Source organism: Oryzias latipes, chromosome 13 (genome assembly GCF_053564925.1).
Source record: "Oryzias latipes strain Hd-rR chromosome 13, Olatipes_Hd-rR_3.1".
NCBI lineage: Eukaryota > Metazoa > Chordata > Actinopteri > Beloniformes > Adrianichthyidae > Oryzias > Oryzias latipes.
Window position 1 is genome coordinate 4,743,786 of NC_136249.1, and position 18,979 is coordinate 4,762,764.

The 18,979-nt window shown below is 39.4% G+C and overlaps 2 protein-coding genes and 1 long non-coding RNA gene across 5 annotated transcripts in view; 1 reads left to right on the forward strand and 2 right to left on the reverse strand.

Moving 5' to 3' along the window:
* The first annotated feature begins 1,694 nt into the window (after window positions 1-1,694).
* On the forward strand, window positions 1,695-5,370 carry LOC111948499 (uncharacterized). 2 transcript variants are annotated; one of them, XR_002874509.2, is made up of 5 exons: window positions 1,695-1,834; window positions 2,658-2,714; window positions 3,894-3,961; window positions 4,116-4,159; window positions 5,218-5,370. It is a non-coding gene; the product is annotated as an uncharacterized LOC111948499 (long non-coding RNA). The 2 variants fall into 2 exon arrangements; XR_013647247.1 differs by lacking the exon at window positions 1,695-1,834 and adding an exon at window positions 2,305-2,445.
* A 3,845-nt stretch (window positions 5,371-9,215) lies between these two features.
* On the reverse strand, window positions 9,216-10,444 carry tmem97 (transmembrane protein 97). Its single transcript, XM_011482996.4, has 3 exons — window positions 10,211-10,444; window positions 9,984-10,128; window positions 9,216-9,722 (listed from the first exon to the last, which is right to left on the reverse strand). The coding sequence occupies exons 1-3, from the start codon at window positions 10,322-10,324 to the stop codon at window positions 9,454-9,456; spliced, it is 528 nt and encodes a 175-aa protein (XP_011481298.1). The 5' UTR covers window positions 10,325-10,444; the 3' UTR covers window positions 9,216-9,453.
* A 924-nt stretch (window positions 10,445-11,368) lies between these two features.
* The window catches only part of si:ch211-167j9.5 (tyrosine kinase receptor Cad96Ca), a 33,296-nt gene continuing 25,685 nt past the window's right edge, over window positions 11,369-18,979 (reverse strand). For both annotated transcript variants that reach the window (XM_023961832.2, XM_023961831.2), the window contains exons 9-11: window positions 15,368-15,467; window positions 14,970-15,069; window positions 11,369-13,692 (exon numbers count right to left, since the gene is read on the reverse strand). In XM_023961832.2, coding sequence (XP_023817600.1) covers window positions 13,594-13,692; window positions 14,970-15,069; window positions 15,368-15,467 — 299 coding nt within the window. In that variant the 3' untranslated portion in view covers window positions 11,369-13,593. The remainder of the gene's footprint in view (window positions 13,693-14,969; window positions 15,070-15,367; window positions 15,468-18,979) is intronic.

Below are 18,979 nucleotides of genomic sequence, written 5' to 3' on the forward strand. Positions count from 1 at the left end.
TTCTGGTCATGCAAGCTTTACCTCTTAGCTAATATTTCAGCTAACCCACGCATGACACAAGTCAAGCAGAACTAACCCCCCCCCACGAACAATATTTTCAGTGACAGTTAACTTTAATGACGGTGTATTACTTTTGTAATTTAGAATTTTAGTTTATAAAATTAATACATCTCTAGACGGAGTCATACTGTTGAATGACATTAGCTAATCTGGCCCGGGTTCTGGCAGCACGCGGGTCGGTCGGTGCCAGCTAATGAAACTACCTCATATATCGATCGCAAGGGTGCTTCTTTGTTGGTCAGAACCTAAACAAAGACGTAGGCAGCAGGGTAAGACACGACAACTAGTTCTAACATAAAGAGAAGAATGTAATGAGAAATTGTTTTTCCGGTTTCGGAGTAGTAATGTTTTTGAAGTGCTGGTGGAACGGTTTGGCACCATTTTGGTAATATGTCATAACTGATAATTACTACAAACAAAGTAACTGCCCATTGATTGCTGATTGACAGTACTGCCACAACACAATATCTGGTTTCTGCTATATGTAAATGCTATGTACTTTTGGGATCTTTGTAGTACGTAGTTGTGAAAAATATAATTGTCAATAACCAATAACAACCTACCACAAACATGTGCTTGGTTGTTTAAATTTACAGCTAGTTGTGAATTTCAATGTGAACACTACAATTTATCTAAACACCTTCTCTTAAGTTTTACATTTTAAGTAAATCATTATATAGAACATCTTTCATTTTGACTAATTGTGGAACATACAAAATAAAGTCAATGTATATCTGAAGATAATTTCTATTTCTGTTTATTATTTACATATAGTAAAAGAGTGAAGCAATTGCAGTTTATTTTGACTTAAAAGACTTCATGTTAATTTTCCATTTAACAGGGGTACTAAATAAAGTTAAACTTGACCACATTTAACAATGACTTTATTTTTTCTATTGTCATATCAAATTTGATATGAAGAAGTGTATTCTACAATTCATGAATGAATATTTTGAATAAAATATGAAGTACTAAAGTTAAGACTAGGTCCTCTGTAGGTTTATGTTATTGAAAGCAAACACCCACGAAATTAATAGGTTACAAACAAACAATTAAATGGAATTTCTGCTGTGCCCCAATTTCAACACCTTAGATAGAAACAGCATGTCATTAAGTTTATTTGTTTATATGTTTTTTATGCTGGAAAATAATGCAAATCCAGTGGTTCGACTCCAGAACACAAATGTAAGTTTGTTTGACTAGTCGATCAAATGTATAGTATATACTATTGAACTTAAGTGGGTTTTTTAAATTCAATTTCAGTGTTAATTTTTTTCAAAACATATTTTCTATATATATTTTATATATATTCACAGGTCAAGATGCCACGAGGATCTACAACAAAACTTTGTGTCAGCTGCAAAGCTGTGATTGGTGTGGCAACTAAGACATGTAAAGTATGCCAAACAATCCAGCCAATGAGGCAAAGGCTTGCCAAAAAACTGGAGAAGTTTCAATCCAAAAAGGAGACTTGGTTGCAAAAACACAAGAAAAACAAAACCACCACACATGTTTTGGATGAGGCATCGGTTTTGGTACGTGTTTTATGTCTGCAATTGTATTTTATAATTTTAGTTATTACTGATGATGTAACAATTTTTTTAGGTGGAAAAGTTGAATACTTTGGGACAAAAAGCCGTTGTGTTTATTGCCAGACCTGGAAAGAAAACATCTACGTGGCATACACATGTCATTCACCCTAGGTGGCAATTAACCGATCAAGCTGGACAGTGTCTGGACCGCATGAAAGACCTATATGAGCTAATGATCAATGGTAAGTATTTCTGTCTGAAAATGTTTATAATTTCAGCCCAGTTTGTTCCTAGGATTAGTGCATTCAAATTTGTCATTATTTCTAGAGGTAGAAAAAATAATAACGTTTGACTAATCTAAAACACTTGGAGTATATAGTGATATATTTTTCACGGTTATTGTGCTGCTTTATTTGTCACTTTTGATTTGATTAACTTTAGTTTTTATAGTACCGGTATTATTTTATTCTGTAGAAGGAATTGTAGTACATTAAATCTATCCAATGTGTTGGAATAAATGTATATCTGATCTAAAAAAGTAAAACAAGTTGTAAAATTGTGATATGTTTAAATTTAGCAAATGTATTTCAAGACAAAAAAATTATATGCATAACAAGACAACTGCATTTAGATTATTTTATTTATTTTCCCCATTGAGGTTGGACGAGCCTTCAAATGCCCTCTGGTCCAGTCATCCAGCCTTCAACCTCACCAGCCATTCAACCTTCAACTGCACCATCCATCCAGCCTTCAGCCTCACCAGCCATTCAACCTTCAACTGCACCATCCATCCAGCCTTCAGCCTCACCAGCCATTCAACCTTCAACTGCACCATCCATCCAGCCTTCAGCCAGTATGCAGATTCATAACATTTTAATAATATGGTGACGTAGTCTTCTGAAATACATGTTAAAACCACAACATATTGTAAGATGTTGAAATGGTGTCAAAAGAGCATTCTTTTTGTTTATTTAAATCACACTGGAAAAACTGTGGGCTTAAATGTTTGCATAATATTAATTGAAATCAACAATATAATTTACAGAAAATGTTCTTTATTTCTAGCAGGTGTTCCAGCAAAGAAAAAGAAAAAAAGAGATAACAAGAAAGATTCACCTGGAGGTAAATGGGTTATCTTTTATTTGCTATCAACAGCTTCAGATACAAACATAGACAATGTTATTGTATCTTCTAAATGACATGCTTAATGACCTTAGTCAACTATTTAAAATTGAGGTTACCTTTATGTGGACTTAACAGAGTTATGTGTTCCTCACAAGGATACTTAAAATGCTAGCAGCAAAAAATTGACAAACAGTGATAACAAAAAGACTAGAAAAAGAAAATAAAAAGCTAATGTTCTATTAACAAAAAAGAAATTGCTGCAACATATCTAAAATTATATTTTATATATATACATAAAATATAATTTCAGTTATGTTGCTGCAATTTCTTTTTTGTTAATAGAACATTAGCTTTTTTATATATATGTGTGTGTATATATATATATATATATATATAAAATATACTTTCAGTTATGTTGCAGCAGATTAATTTAACTTTTTGATAGTTTGACTGTCAAATCTATATTAATATCATATATTTAATTGACATTATTTTTACATGTAACTTGTTCATGAAAAAATAAATGTGACATTCATAATCTACTTTTGCGAAGAAGGTCATGTTATCATTAGGATTTGTTAGTATGTTGTGTGAAATGTTTGCAAAATCACTCAAAAAGTGATTTAGAGGTTTTGACTTAATTTTCAGCAACAGTTATAAATGACCTAAGGAAAAACTGTTGTGATCTGGCCATTTCTTTGTTTTTTTTGAACATATACAAATACTGTGTAGTAGCTTATAACCACAACTAAATGGTGAAGCTGTGCATGCTATAAGTGCTTCTAATTAGTGATGGAGAAAACAAAGCTTCCCAAAGCTCTAAATTCAACTGTTTCAAAAAAAAGTTTAGTGTTTGAGAAGCATTTGTCTCAATGAAAATCAGCTGGCCAGACTTCATTACTGCTTCAAAATAAGAAGGCAATAAGAAGACAGTGAACTGAGATAGTAATTAGTTATTTGATGCTATACAGCTTTAAAAAAAAAATTTTTATAATTTAGTTGTCACAGACTATGTGTCCATGTATAAAATACATTACAGCATTTAGTGTTTGCTTTTGCAAAACCACAGACAACATGAAGTTTCATTTGGAAATTCATCATACAAATGTTTTCCCAAACATTTTCCTACTGTTTACTTTCTTTGAAACCTTTATATTGTGCTTTTTATATTTTCAGAGTGCAGCCATGGGGGAGAAGATCAGTTTTACCCAGTGAAGCAGGTCTTGAAGACAAAAAAGCAGAAGGTTATTTTTATTTCTTATCTGAAGTAGAAATGTGTACTTTTCATCTGCCTTTCATATGAATGTATGAAATACAATTTACGGCATCACAATTCTTAAGTGTAATAATATGATGGCCTATGTTTAAAAAATCATTTTTTAAATTTACTTTTATCAGGGGAAATTAATGGAGTTTGTTGAATGGGAGCCATGTTCCATGTGGTATGTATAATTTTTTTTTGTTTATTTATAGATTGTATAAGAGGAGGCTGTGCATGATGTGGAGCCAGTGTAGTTATTAGCCTTGTAGCAGTGCTCTGGACCACCTGAAAACATTCATGTGATTTCCTATTTAAACATGTAGCTATTAAGTTACAAATAATACAGCATGATAAAATTAATGCATGGGAAATCATATCCCTTTTAGATTTTGATACAGTTGGACTCAATTTGACAATAGTTCTTATATGATTAAAAGACAAACACTGAACCAGAGACATGAGACAAGACTCTACACCAGGGGTGTCAAACTCATTTTCACTGAGGGCCACATCAGCAAAGTGGTTGTCCTCAAAGGGCCAGATATAATTTATACATGTAAGTAAATGTAATAAAAAATAAATTTAGCTACTCCTTAATGTGGAATAACTTATTATGTATTTAGTATAACTTTTTAAAATGACAATTTCAGTTGCATAGAAAACATATGTTTGCTTGTTACTCCAGCATAAATCTTTTTAAATTTGATTCTATCAGGTTAGGTTATATGGAAAGTGTTTAAGTCCTAATATATAGCCCAATCTGATATTTCAAGTCAGATTCCCCCTAGATATGAATAAATACACACCAATTTTTTATTTTTTATTTAAGAAATTTAAAACTTTTATGCTTTTGGGGGCCACTTAAAATGACAAGGCAGGCCACATTTGGCCCGCGGGCCTGGAGTTTGTCACATTTGCTCTAGAGACTCTAGAGACAGGGTCCAGGGTTGACCCAAGGTTCCTGACTAAAGAGTTAATTAACAAATTAGGCAAGGATACTTAATTGTCGCAGGGACATATTTTCAGGGGAACAAACAAGGACATAAACAATATATAATATACATATGACCATACAAATGTGTCAGTCAAATTAGAAAATGATAAATGAATTTGCAGTAACATAACTGTGAGCATGGTAGCATAAAGTACAAACTGGAGTTCACTGGAGCTTGTTGTCTTTTATTGTAATGTTGTCATTAACTGTTTTTATGTATTCATTGATTTATGTATTTTTTGCAGTGGGAAAACATGGTCTCCACAGTGGGTGGAAAAAAGGAACACCAAAAAATAAACCCCAAAGGCACCTCTGTTGATCAGATTGACCTTTTAAATTATTATTGTTGTTTGTGTTACTGCTTTCTAATTGTTGTTAATAAAAATGTTCAAATGAAAGGGTTTGATCTACATTTTTTATTGCTCAACATGCTCACATGTATGATATACCATAGAGGTAGGACACATTTGTTGTGAAATTCTAAACAAAAGTTTACAATAAAAAACATACAAAAAATTTGTCATATAACCAGATATCAGGTTTTTGTGTTGGATTGTCACAGCTATGGCAATTGCAAATGATCATACCTCAAGTTATAATGATACATACTTAATAGTAAATCATTTTTGGTATTTAGTATAATGAAATAAGAGCAAAGATGTAATGCATGGAGCTGTATTGTGCAACCTAAATAGATGAATGTATATTTGAGGTAAAAAAAAAAAAAAAAACACACTGTTCTTCCAGGTCGTCATTTGCCTTTTTAGCTTCCCCCATTTATTAATTATACAGACGTATATTCTTTACAATTTCAAAGACAGATAAAAGAAATAGCATTTATAAAAGAAAAACCTTGGAATCATAAACATAAACCAAGTGGTAAACGTAGATTGTCAGTTTATTTCAGTAAAGCAATTAAAACGAATCAAAAGTCAGTATGAATAATCAAAATAGCGTTTTCCCCCAAAACAAAAAGTTACTTCCGAACGCAAGACTTATGGGTAGTACCGTTTTAGTGGGTTGAGTTGAGTTTGTGAAATCTAATTGCATTCCTCTTGTGAAAAGCTGTTTTCGAGTAAAAGTAATAATAATTTGACACAATAATAACCGCAAATTAACCGTGGCTTCCTTCCGGTTCGCCGGTAGCGTCCGTAGCTACCACCATAGCAACATAAAAATGTTCCGTCGATACTATTTTGTTGAGTTATATGAAGGAATGTACGTAGAAAAAATATATAGGTATCAAATACAATTGGAAGCTACATAATGTTGAAAACAACTGTATGATTCTCGCTAGAAAATGCATCAAAACAAAGTGTTTATAAAGCCAATAATAATAAATTCACATCAAAAACCCAGGCGATGTCCTGGCTCCTGCTAGGAAACCTGTCAGTCACGTGACCCACAGAAATGAACGAGAAAAGAATGCGCAAGTGTTGTAAAACAGTGGTCCCCAACCGCGGACCGGTAAAACGCAAGACACGTTTACCGCAGACCGGTGGGGGTGGGGGGCACGTTTACCGTGGACCGGGGGGGGGGGGGGGGTATTTTCTCTTAAGTAATAATAATAACAATAATAATAATGAACGTAAATCCACTGTGTAATCATGTGCAACTTTATCCGGTCACTTTTCAAAATAAAATAAATTTCAAAATAAAAATAAAACAATAAAATGGAAATTATTTTTTCTTTCTGTGCGTCCCGGTGCAAAAATTTTCCGCGGACCGCCTGGTGCCAAGTGTCCCGCGGCCCGGTACCGGTCCACGGCCCGGTGCCTAGTGTCCCGCGGCCCGGTGCCAAGTGTCCCGCGGATGGATCGGTACCGGTGCTTAGTGTCCTGCGGCCCGGTGCCAAGTGTCCCGCGGATGGATCGGTACCGGTGCCAAGTGTCCCGCGGCCCGGTGCCAAGTGTCCCGTGGCCCGGTGCCAAGTGTCCCGCGGATGGATCGGTACCGGTGCCTAGTGTCCCGCGGCCCGGTGCCTAGTGTCCCGCGGATGGATCGGTACCGGTGCCAAGTGTCCCGCGGCCCGGTGCCAAGTGTCCCGCGGATGGATCGGTACCGGTGCTTAGTGTCCTGCGGCCCGGTGCCAAGTGTCCCGCGGATGGATCGGTACCGGTGCCAAGTGTCCCGCGGCCCGGTGCCAAGTGTCCCGTGGCCCGGTGCCAAGTGTCCCGCGGATGGATCGGTACCGGTGCCTAGTGTCCCGCGGCCCGGTGCCAAGTGTCCCGCGGATGGATCAGTACCGGTGCCTAGTGTCCCGTGGCCCGGTGCCAAGTGTCCCGCGGATGGATCGGTACCGGTGCCTAGTGTCCCGCAGCCGGGTGCCAAGTGTCCCGCGGCCCGGTGCCAAGTGTTCCGCGGATGGATCGGTACCGGTGCCAAGTGTCCCGAGGCCCGGTGCCAAGTGTCCCGAGGCCCGGTGGCTTGGGACCACTGTTGTAAAATAAAGACGTTTCGCCCTGTGGACTAACGTAGGTGTAAACGTTTGTTTTTCACAATTTAGAGCCCCTAAAAAAACGTTTTCACAGAGCGAAAAAAGATAACTAAAAACTGCATTTTTATAAAAGCCTTCTGAAAGTAAATGGTATATTTCTCACTAGAAATGTTGTCAGAATAAAGATTAGTCCTTAAAAAATCCTGTTTTGTGGGATTTTCTACCGAAAAATGAACGAGCATCCGCCATGTTTTTTTTCACGGCAGGCAAAACCTCAGAAGTCACGTGATCCTGAGAAGGCTAATAGAAAATGAATAGGAAAATGAAACGTAAGTGTCTCACAAGTTACGGGCCGTTTTTGTGAACCTGTCACGTATTTCCATGTGGACAAATGTAGCTACTACACATTTTAGGATGAGACTGGGTTGCTCCTGGAGAGTTTATTTCTAACAGCTCAGATTCGTCCTACAGATTTTACTTCCTGACAGGTCAGCTCTGCAGAGCATTTGGTTTGACTTCCATCCTAAATGTTTAGCAGAAATGAAATTCAGAGTTTTTTCCAGTTGAACCATGTGTCATGATGTGGACTCTGCTTTGTGGACGGAAACGCCATCCTCCTGAAACAGAACTTCATTCTGAGGAACCTTGCAGTGTCCTTCACTGCAGACTCCATCTCTACGCTTACTGGAAGAACAAAGGAGATCCTTTGATTGTTTGACGTAAAGGACAGCCGATCAGCTGATTCTTAACAAAGGTGCAAGCTTAAAGGGGATGGCGCAATGCTGTCGTAGCCCCAAAACTTTGGAACAATCTTCCTCTTCGTGTAAGGGCAGTCTTCCTCACTACCCACTTTTTAAGTATTCTTTAAAAACTCATTTTTTTTACTTGGCTTTACACACTCAGTTGTAAGGGCTTTTCTTTTTTCTATTTAACTGCTTTGTAAATTATTCTGTTTTATTGATTGGGAAATGTCTGTCAAATTTGTAGGGGCGTAGCAATTGAATCAATTTATTCAACCAGATCAATCTGTCTGAGCTATTAAGCAAACCGACTTATAGCATTTTAAAATTGCTTTAAGATGAAATAAATCAAATAACATCAATCTTGGAACATACCATGTGGATTGAGGTACAGTAGGTTTGTTTGTACTAGTTACTAGTTTTTACTAGCATCACAGCAGACAACACGCGTGTGATGACAGCAAAAACTGATCAACCATCCTTCCAGTCCAATGTGTGGAAACACTTTGAATTTAGCAAAGTCATGTGACCATCCAGTGTCTAGAATGTTCTAGTAATGTTCCCTTTGGATCATTTGGATGTGGAAAAACAACAGTGGTGAACTTTAGGAAACTAAAATGTGAATGGATTTGACGTTCATTCTAGTTTACTTCTTTGTCTGTACACACATTTAATTTACATTTGATTATCTTGAAGAAATCTGGAAAACTTCACCTGCTCTGTTCAGTACCAGGTTTTTATTTCTGAGTCCCACTGGTTGAAGTTTTAGCTGAAGACGTCCCCATCTGATTGGCTCGAATAGCATCATGTCATTGTCCAGAAATGTTTCTGCAACCTGCCGTTTCTTCCCTTCAAGTCTATCCGTCTTAAATCAGATATTTCTGTGACCTTAATCTTTTTCTGCTTTGTGTTTTCTCTTCTCTTCCGTTAGAAAATAAAACAATGGTTTTAGTTGTTACTGTCTTAAAATGGTCATCGTGATTCTCTTCCTGTTACCTTGCAGCTTCTTCATGTCTGTTAGCATATAGTTAACATATTTTTAGATGACACAGACTTTACAATAAAAACAAGTTAGGTATTCTTTTATTTCAACTGACAATCCCAAACTAACAGTTTAGTTATAGAGACATCAGATAAAACAGCTCTGTATCTAAGAAGTGAATGACTGCTTTTTTCTACTCTAAAATCACTAAAACCTGTATGAAATACTCCAAAAGAGGCAATTTCACGATTTATTCAACAGTTAAATTCTTGTCCTTCAAAAATAGAATGACCCAAAAATAAAGGTAAGTCTACTTTCTGTTTCATCTCTTCTTCTTGGCTCTGGCCGAGCCGCCCGCGGGCCTGGGGCTGTAGGTGGAGGACAGCAGCATGGTGAGGAGCAGCAGCATGGGCACCAGCAGGTACGGGGCATAGATGGACACCAGCAGCCAGCGCTCTCGCTGGCTTTGAGGACCAGGGTGCGGTTTCAGAGGGAACTGATGGAAGAGGATGTGGGACAGGATGGGGAGCAGCGTGGTGGCAACATGCGTGGAGTACACAATGGCAGGGGTCCGGATCCACCTACAGCCCCCTGGAAGGCAAGCAGCACGTTCCAGAGGTGACTTTGTGGTTATCAAGGCTTCTTTCCATTCAGCTCCAGTCATCTGGGCTAAAGACAGATCTGGACTCATCAATGATTAACCCGTACTACCTCAGGATAGGAGGCTGACGGTACCTTGGACAGATCTGCTGGAGTCCTGCTTCCAAACAACTTCAGCCTCTGTGCTAACTTCTCCCACCATGTGACTGAATTATTGCAGTTCAGGCTCAACGTCTTGTTTCAATCACTGACCTTTCAGAAACGCATACGCTGCGACGGGGAAGAACGGCATCTGAACCAGAGCCTCACAGAAAACGAAAGACTTGAACCACTCTGGAGGATCCAGCATCATGGGGTCCTTGAACTCGTCTGCGTACCATCTGAGCAGGTCTTTCAGCTGCCAGGACACAGACAGAGACAGTCCTGCTGTCAGCGGGGCCACGTCCAGCCTGTAAGCTGGCTCCACCGCACCCACCTACCTGTTGGGGGTACACGTGTTCGGGTAGCAGGGCCTGCAGGTCAATGAACAGGGTGATCGGGATGTGAGAGGCGAAGTACAGGAAGAAAAGGAGCTCTAACGCGCGGATGGACATCGTGTTGGATTCGGAGTCCTGCGGCTCAGCACGGACGAGGAAGCGAGGTCCAAGTCCGCATCGCGGCGTGGCCTCAGCCTCAGCCCGCCTGTTCCCACCTCAGCCTGATTGGCTCGCGGAGAGAAACGGGGGCGTTTCTGAACGCACCATTCAACTCTTCCAGCGAACGGGGCGAAAGTCGCTTCACGCGATCCTCGTAAAAATCAGAACCGTAGCAGCCTCTCGTTTCTAACTGGTTGGTCAGTTTTTGTCCTGTTAGTTGAGCAGCAAATTCATTCCAAACTCAAGTTACTTCTATAGTGTAATGCACTTCCTCCAATAGTACTCACTACTTCTGCAGAAGTGGAAGATAAATTCTAAAATTGTCCTGCAAAGCATTGCTCATTTATAAGAGGAATGCTTGGGTGTATTCAGACTGAAAATTTGTGCCAGATTATCGGATTAAAAGAACTCTGGTTCACTTAACCCTTGTGCTATCTTAGATGACCCCCACCCTTCCATTGAGGTGTTCTCCCTACCATGACAAAGGTGGATAAAGGTGGAAAGATTTCATGTAATCCATGAACACCAGTGAAGATCACAAATCATTGAAGAAAAAAGGTTCAGAGCACTGTCTAGTGGGTCTAGATGACCCAACTCCCAACGTTGAAGTGCCCAGGATAGCACAAGGGTTACAGCGAACCAAAGGTGTCCAGTCTAAATACACCCCAAATTAAGCCTGAAGTGACCAACTCCAGGCAAAGGGAAAAGGTTTCGTTTTGCATCAAGTGGCTTTTTGAACACTTTGAACATTTGAATTCTCAGCGATCAGTAGTCTGTTGTAACAGTAACTGCACATGTAAAAAGTAACCCTTAAAATCCTTAGTAATGCCAAGTTTTGTGTTACTGCGAAACATTACTATCGTTATGAGTTACTCCCAACACCGATTGCTTGGTTGTAACACATAACATGGTCTCTACCAATTGCAGGATTTTCAGTGATTTTTATAATACAAATGAGTTTTTCCACAGAAAAATTCCGATAGAAAAATATTTCAGTTTCAGTTGAATTGACATTTTGTTATCTTTATTTTGCACAGCTTCTTTGCTAAACGTAACATTACAAATAAAAACACACACCAGCATGAACACTGAGTGTGAAAACACATCATCAGCATTTTTAGAATAACTAATTTAGCACATCTAGAATGAACATAACCAGGATATTATAATACAGTCTAGTTGAACACACACAGACTGATGATTCACTGCTGGCAGATCTGAAAAGTCACACTTCACACAAATGTGCATGTTTGTGTCCTCCCAGATTAAACTAAAATGACAGACAGAATCTGGATTTGAATCAACAAACAGAAATGGAAAATCAATTAAAAAAAAACATTAGGAAAAGTCTCAAACTGTTGGTCCCAGGTGCTTCTCTTTCCATCAGAATTTTTCCCGCTGTTGAAGAGTTTTTATGTTTTATTAACCTCTGAACTTTCTACACTACATATTGCCAAAAGTAATTCCTCTGTGTTGACCCAGGAGTTCTTTCACTTCCATGTATCCACAGGTGCATTTCATCCTTACCACGCAGACTGTTTCTAACTCTTCAGTGAACGGTTCTGTGACCAGACAGCTGTCATCGGCTCTACACTGGAAGAGTTTGGAAATGACAGCAGCTTGGCCTTCAAGTAGTAAACCACACAAACGGGGGGGCATCAAATCATATGGACGCTGCAACTGGACTCTAAAGCAGAGCAGTGGATGACATTTCATTTAGCTGATGATGCTTAGGATTGTCTCGTGGGGCGTGGTTGTTGGGAGATGGGCTTAGCCCCTCAGTTTTAGTGAAAAGAACTATGAAAGAAGATCCATGAAAACATGGACGATCCAGTGGGGTTTTGGAGGAGTAATGGTCTGCACAGAGTCCTATCTTCTACCTGACAGAACGCTTTTCTCAGTACATTTGTGTGTAAAGGCAGATGAACACTTTTGGAATTACAGTGGATATTTCAGACAGTATATTTACAGTGTCCACAAGCAGAGCAACATCATTAGACACAGCCAAATACACGTTGACAGATTGGGTGGTTTCCTGCCCATTGGGTGGTTTTGATTCTAAATTTGCGGGTAAAAACTGCTTTGTGTGGTCGGACAACATTTGGGTGGGTTTGGGATCGGTTCTGTGATTCTTGGTTCCTTATTAAAATATGTCTCAGCAGGGACGTGCAGTCAGGGGAGACGGCTGAGCCAGTGCCTCACCTGTAAACTATCCTCGCCATTGTGAGTATACAATCTGTTCTATAAATGCAGTTTATTTGAATGACCTTTAATAAGGCGAAGTGATAGGCTTACAGCACAGAATGAAGCCTCATGGCAGATTGTGTAATCTTATATAAATTGGGTTGATGGCGTTCCTTTAGTTTACTCAGCGTATACTAATAATGTCAATTTTTATTAAATTTAAAAAAGGTAGGCATTTTTATTTCATGTCTTCACTTTCCATATAATCTGTATTTTAAATGTGTCTATTTGGTGTCAGTATCTGACATTAAGGTGCTCTGAAAAGACAGAAGGTGTTTTGAGATATTAATAAAGAAAAAATAGATCATTTATCAATGTGTAGAGGTTTTGGGATCATTTTTACTGTTGGTTTTGAACAGTATTGGGAAAATACCAAATACTTTTTGGAGTAATCTCAAGTGATAAGTTACTTTATTTAGTTTTGAATATTTAATTAACACTTATAAATTATATTTACAAAAACAGATTTTTAAAAATCAAACCACTCTTGAATGTGTTTCACAAGAAGATTTGCTCAAATTTTACCTCACTAAAATTCATAAAGAGTAAAAATGCAAAAAACCTTTCTTCATATTAGGTTATACAAGGACCGTTGGTATTTAATAATTTGGGCTTTTTTCTCTGTCCTTTAGTTTTTTTTTTTTTGGTGATTGTTCCTGATGTTTCAGGAGGGGGGGGGGGGGGGGGTAAGGTGAGTTCTCGGTTGTTCTTCGATGGTTGCTGATAAAGTTTAATAGGAGTGCATAGGACTCTGCCATCACATGTCTTTCTCTGACTGACTGCCAACATGGTGGATGTAATATCATTAAAATGTCTCAAAGTTGGGCTTTCAATCAAACAGGAAGTAAAAATAATGGATGATTAACAATGGCCAATTAATCACAGATGAACTGTTCAGGGTTTTTGTGGGTTTGGTGCTTTTTGGATAATGTTTCCATGGCTATCTGGCAACACTGAGCCTAATGTGTGATCTACATGCCATTTTAATCTTGTAGGACAGCACTTGTCTGCAGACTTCTGGCCTCGTGACATTGAGGTTCATCCTTCTTCAAATCCTGTGAACTCTCCACATCCACATAATCCTGCAGGGAGGAAGACAAACACTGACATTATCTGGGGAGAAGCACTGTCTAAACCAGTGTTTTTCAACCAGTGTGCCGCGGCACACTAGTGTGCCGTGGGAGATGGTCAAGTGTGCCGTGGAAAATTGCCCTCATTAACTGATCTAAAAACATTTCCCATCTCCAGGATTTTAGCTCTCTGTTCATCCAAACAGGCCCTGATAAAACACTGAGTAGTTAGGAATATAAAAGATCGTAAAATACTTTTTTCTTTGCGTTTATTTTATTTTATTAAAGACATTTTGATAAAAATCACGGTACAGTACCGCGATTCAGCTGCACCTTCGGCTGTATTTTGGAAAAGTCCCATCCCTTTAACTGTCTCTACCAATCATTCTTGGAGGCTTAATCACGCGTCATCAGTCTGACCAATCAGAAGTAGTTAAAGTCTTCACTTCCTTGTTCTGATTCTGCTCATAAAGTCTCTCAGTTCCAACAAAAATACCAGCTAAAGCTCGTCTTTAGCGGTGTAGCTTTGCACAGAATCCGGTATCAGACCGTGGAGCAAGAGAACAAAATAATGAAGCTCCGAAAACCGATCTCCAGCCGTTTTATGCACTACATCTCCCATGATGCATTGGGTTGTGAGAGTGACAGCGCACAAGGAGATCTGTTGTTAAACGTCTTGAAACCAACGAACACACAAGCTTTTTTTAAATCTTCTAACTTAACTTATATTGCATCTTTTAGAAAAAAAACAGCTGCAGTTTCCAGCTTTTTCTGACACAATTATCTCAGAAATGCATTTGAGATTGTGGAGGGGCTGTAGATCAATACAGACTATGAGTTTCTCCTTTTTTTTTTTTCTTTTGGATGCTGGTGTGCCGCAGGATTCTTTTTAAGGTTAAAGTGTGCCGTGGCTCAGAAAAGGTTGAAAACACTGGTCTAAACGGTTTCCAGCATAAATGATCAAAGGTCTCCCCTATGTCTGAAATCCCACTGTTTCCAGATAACAAACTTTTATAACTCACGTACTTAGCTGACACCTACAATAAAGTTTTATACTTGAATCATAAGGCCTCTCAATTCTGTCTTTTTCATGGTGAGAAAGGGGAAAGTAATTTTACCACTCAAAGCCATTTGGAGGAGAAGAGACACTTTCCTTTCAGAATACCCCCCAACTTCCCCAAGGAAAACCTATCCTTGTCTTCGTGATCTCCTGAGACCACCTCAGAGGTCTGATTCTTGGCAGCAAAAACAAAAAAAAAACTCTAACGAAAGCAGGTGAAGCGTCTTACTGCATCATTTTCGATGGTGTTCTCCAGGAGGCAGACAATGTCAGAGAAGGACGGCCTGAGCGTGTGAGGCTCCTGCCAGCAGTCCCGCATGATGTGAAGTCTGTGGAGTTTAGGAAATACAAGCATGCACTGAACTCAAACGAACAGTCCAGGTTTTCAAAGGGAAACAAACGATGCAAAGAGAACACAAAAGTGTCTTCAACGAGTTAATAAAGAAGAAATACTTCAGAGTCGAGGACCCTCTGATCATCACTGAAGAAAAAAGTTTGAACCTTTAAACATCCACTAAAGATACTTGGTCTTCCTGCACACAGTTGTTTAGCCTCCATATCAATAGAATATACATCAGCAAGGTGTTTTTTGAGACTCAACAGTAAGTGAGCTTTGTGGGAACTCACATTTCAGGTCTGCAGCCTTGAGGGTTGGTGTTCTTATGACCCATGCAGATGTGGTACACCACTTCCTCTGATCGCTCCAGGTTTGGGTACGGTAAGGTGCCTGCAAATGGCCGTTGTCACACAGAAGTCACGTCACTTTTGCTTTGACTCTTGTCCACAGCCAAACAGTCACAAGAAATGTTTAAGTTCAGGCCATGACCCAGGAGCTCATGAACAGAAAATTACACCTCGGTTGGCTAAGATATGATCTCCCTCTGTTTAGACTGACTGGTAGGGATGTCAATGTTCCAGAAGCACCCATCTGATAATACTAAGAGTCAGACTGACTATGCTAACACAGCAGGAAGCAAACATTTTGGTCAGCTCACATCTCAGCTTTGGTTGACATATTGGGCATTAGTTTACGGTTTGAGGGTGAAAAGCAATCAGACGATACAGGGTGAGTTAGAAACAAACAAGAAGAACAACTTTACTTTAACCTACAGGAAGAGTTTCGTCATGAACAGGAAATTGCATAGTCAGCTATCTTGAGAATTGAAGTGTAGGAGCAAACTCTGCCTCTGCACCCAGCACCTCTCCAGCATCTTCGTATGTGTCCCAATGGAAACAATCCGTTTCCTTAGTTCTTTCACTCATTCATTTGTGTTTGGGATTTAAAGGTTAACAAAACATCCAGGGTTATCTAAAGACTGTGCCACTCTCAGGTGCAAGGTGTGTCCACGATCACGATGTCCTTGACGCTCTTAAAAATCGGTGTCCAATCATGCTGCACAAACAAACAACACGTCCACTGTCTGATGTATCTATCAATAAACAAATCCAATAACACTTAACAAAGTTCTTCAATTAACATATGTACGGCAATTTATCTAAAGGCCTCCAACCCTTGTGTTATCTTAGATGACCCCACCCTTACATTGACGTGTTCTCCCTACCATGACAAAGGTGGATAAAGGTGGAAAGATTTCATGTAATCCATGGACACCAGTGAAGATCACAAATCATTGAAGAAAAAAGGTTCAGAGCACTGTCTAGTGGGTCTAGATGACCCCACTCCCTATGTTAACGTGCCTAGGATAGCACAAGGGGTAACTGGCCCCTACAGGAAGTGTAATTGAATGATCCAGTGTTTAAATTGTATTTGTTTATCAGGTTTGGTGAAAGTTTACCTCTTAACATTGTCAAACCTCTATCATTTTCGTAAACTAACCAAAAATTTAAGCTAAACGGAAAAAGATTTGTGAGTCGACCAACTCACATGTTCATTTCAGATTTGCTTTCAATGACCGACATGCCATATTCTGTTTCTGACAACCACTAACTAATATTTATTTTCCCGACTAAATAAATGACAACCGCTGGTTAAACAATTAGGTTAGCTTAAAGGAAATCACCATCCTACCCCGTGAGATGTTTTTATTTTTTATACTTTTTAACACTTTTATTTTTATTAGATTTTCACATGTCAAAGTACAACTATCACAATTCCCAACAATCAAAATAAATAAATAAAACGAAAAGAAAAAAAAACCTCCCAAAAACAAACAAAACAAGGGAAAAAATAAAATATCACGGAGTTTTCTGCAAAATTATGCGGTTGTCCAAACAAAAATAGTGAGGAGTGCTCATCATAGCTATAAAATTGCCGTCCTTATTCAGACTTTTTTACATGGTCCAAGAAAGGTTTTCCAGGATTTAAAAAAGGTCTGTGCTGAACCCTTATAGCATATCGGAGGTGTTCAATTTAAGACAGGAGTGCATAATGCTGTAAGTGGGTTTGGGAGGATCTTTATATTCCATGCCTTTGCTAGGGAGTCAACCCCCCCCCCCCCCCCCCCCCCCGAAGGCCTGGAGGCTCTTGCACCCCCAGAACATGTGTGTGAGGGTTCCCGTTTCACACCTGCATCTTGGGCAAGTGTCGTCTGTCCCTGGGAAGATCCGTGCCAGCTTAAAACCATGTCTTATACAGACTGATTTTTCATTTTTTATTTTTTTATTTACCAAGGCTGTGTCCCACCAAGGTGGGGTACCCTAGACAAGGCACACAACTTTAGCTCCCTCTGTCTCTTCCCCAAACCCTCCTCCTTCAGTGTGTGAGTGCGTGTGTGTGTATGTGCGTGTGACTGGTCTGAGGCCTGGTCTAAGCCACACCACACTGCACCAGGGTCAGCTGCACACTCCAGTGTGGGCACCTCCACAGCAGGGCCTTAGCCAAGGCTGGTTTCCCCTTGCCGCTTCATCCCAAGACCAGACCTCTACCACACCCATCCATTCATCCATACACAAACTCTCTCCACCCATCCCTGTCCTGAGCAGCCTCTCTTCCCTGCACCACAGTCATCCCTCTTGCATTCAACGCTCTTCTTACACCCTCCGTCCATCCCATTCGCGGTCTTCCTGTGATTCTCACTCCACTCACATCAGATTGATGACTTGTAGATAAACATAGTTATCTGCTGCCATTGTGTTCCAGTTATCTCAAATCCCAATTCCTTTTGCCATTGTTTTTTCGTAATATCTAAAGAGGGCGCTGCAGCCGTGTTAAACATGTGGTATAATTAGGACATTACACCTTTTTTTTTAAAAGGATCTAGAGTAAGGCATTCATCTATCCAACTACCTGGAGGAGTCTGAAGAGATGAGGGAAAGTGTTTTTTAACAAAACTACGCACCTGTAGGTATCTAAAGAAGTCAGACGAGGGCAACTTGAATTTTTCCCGTAGTTGTTCAAAGGACAAAAAATGTCCCTTGCTAAAAAGTTTTTTCAGAGTGTCAGTCCCTTTATTTGCCCAGACCTGAAATGTGGAATCAATGAAGAAGGGAGGGAAAAGTATATTTGTGACTATCGGAGCCCAGAGTAAACCTTGCTTGTGTTTAAAGTGAATTCAGAATTGTTGCCATATTTTAAGTGATCCTAAAAATAACAGAATTATTGGGGATTAGCTTTTTTATCAAGGGGCAGTGGTGAGGAAACAGCAGAGGCCAGAGAGCCTGATGTGTATGAGTCCTGTTCCATAACTGCCCAGAGTGGGATGTTCTCATTCTCCTCAGAAGAAAAGTTTGTAAATTTTAGCTGCCCAGTAAAAATACATGTAGTTAGACGTAGCTAGGCCGCCTTCCTCCTTCTGTCTCTCCAAAAACTCCTTTCTGATACGTGGTAGCTTTTTATTCCAGATGAATATTGATGTTAATCTATCCAATTCTTTAAAGAAGGATTTAGGGATAAATATTGGTATGGTTTGGAAAAGGAACAAAAATTTTGGCAATATAATCATTTTGACTGAATTTATTCTTCCTGGTAGAGATAGAGGGAGGGATGACCATCTCTCCATCTCACGTTTAGCCTGATTAAGAGGAGCTTTCAAATTGTGTTTGAAAAGATCTTTATATTATCTGTTCACTGTCACTGTCATAGAATCTTCTCTGTGGCAACTGTGAGTGGAAAAGAGTTGTGAGGCATAAGCGCCGCTTTTTCATTAATGGGGAAGATCAGGCTCTTTGACATATTTATCAGATGCCCCGATACTTTCCCGAATTCTGTGATATAATTCAGTGTTTTGGGGATGGATTTGCAAGGGACCGAAAGAAACAGGAGAAGGTCGTCAGCATATA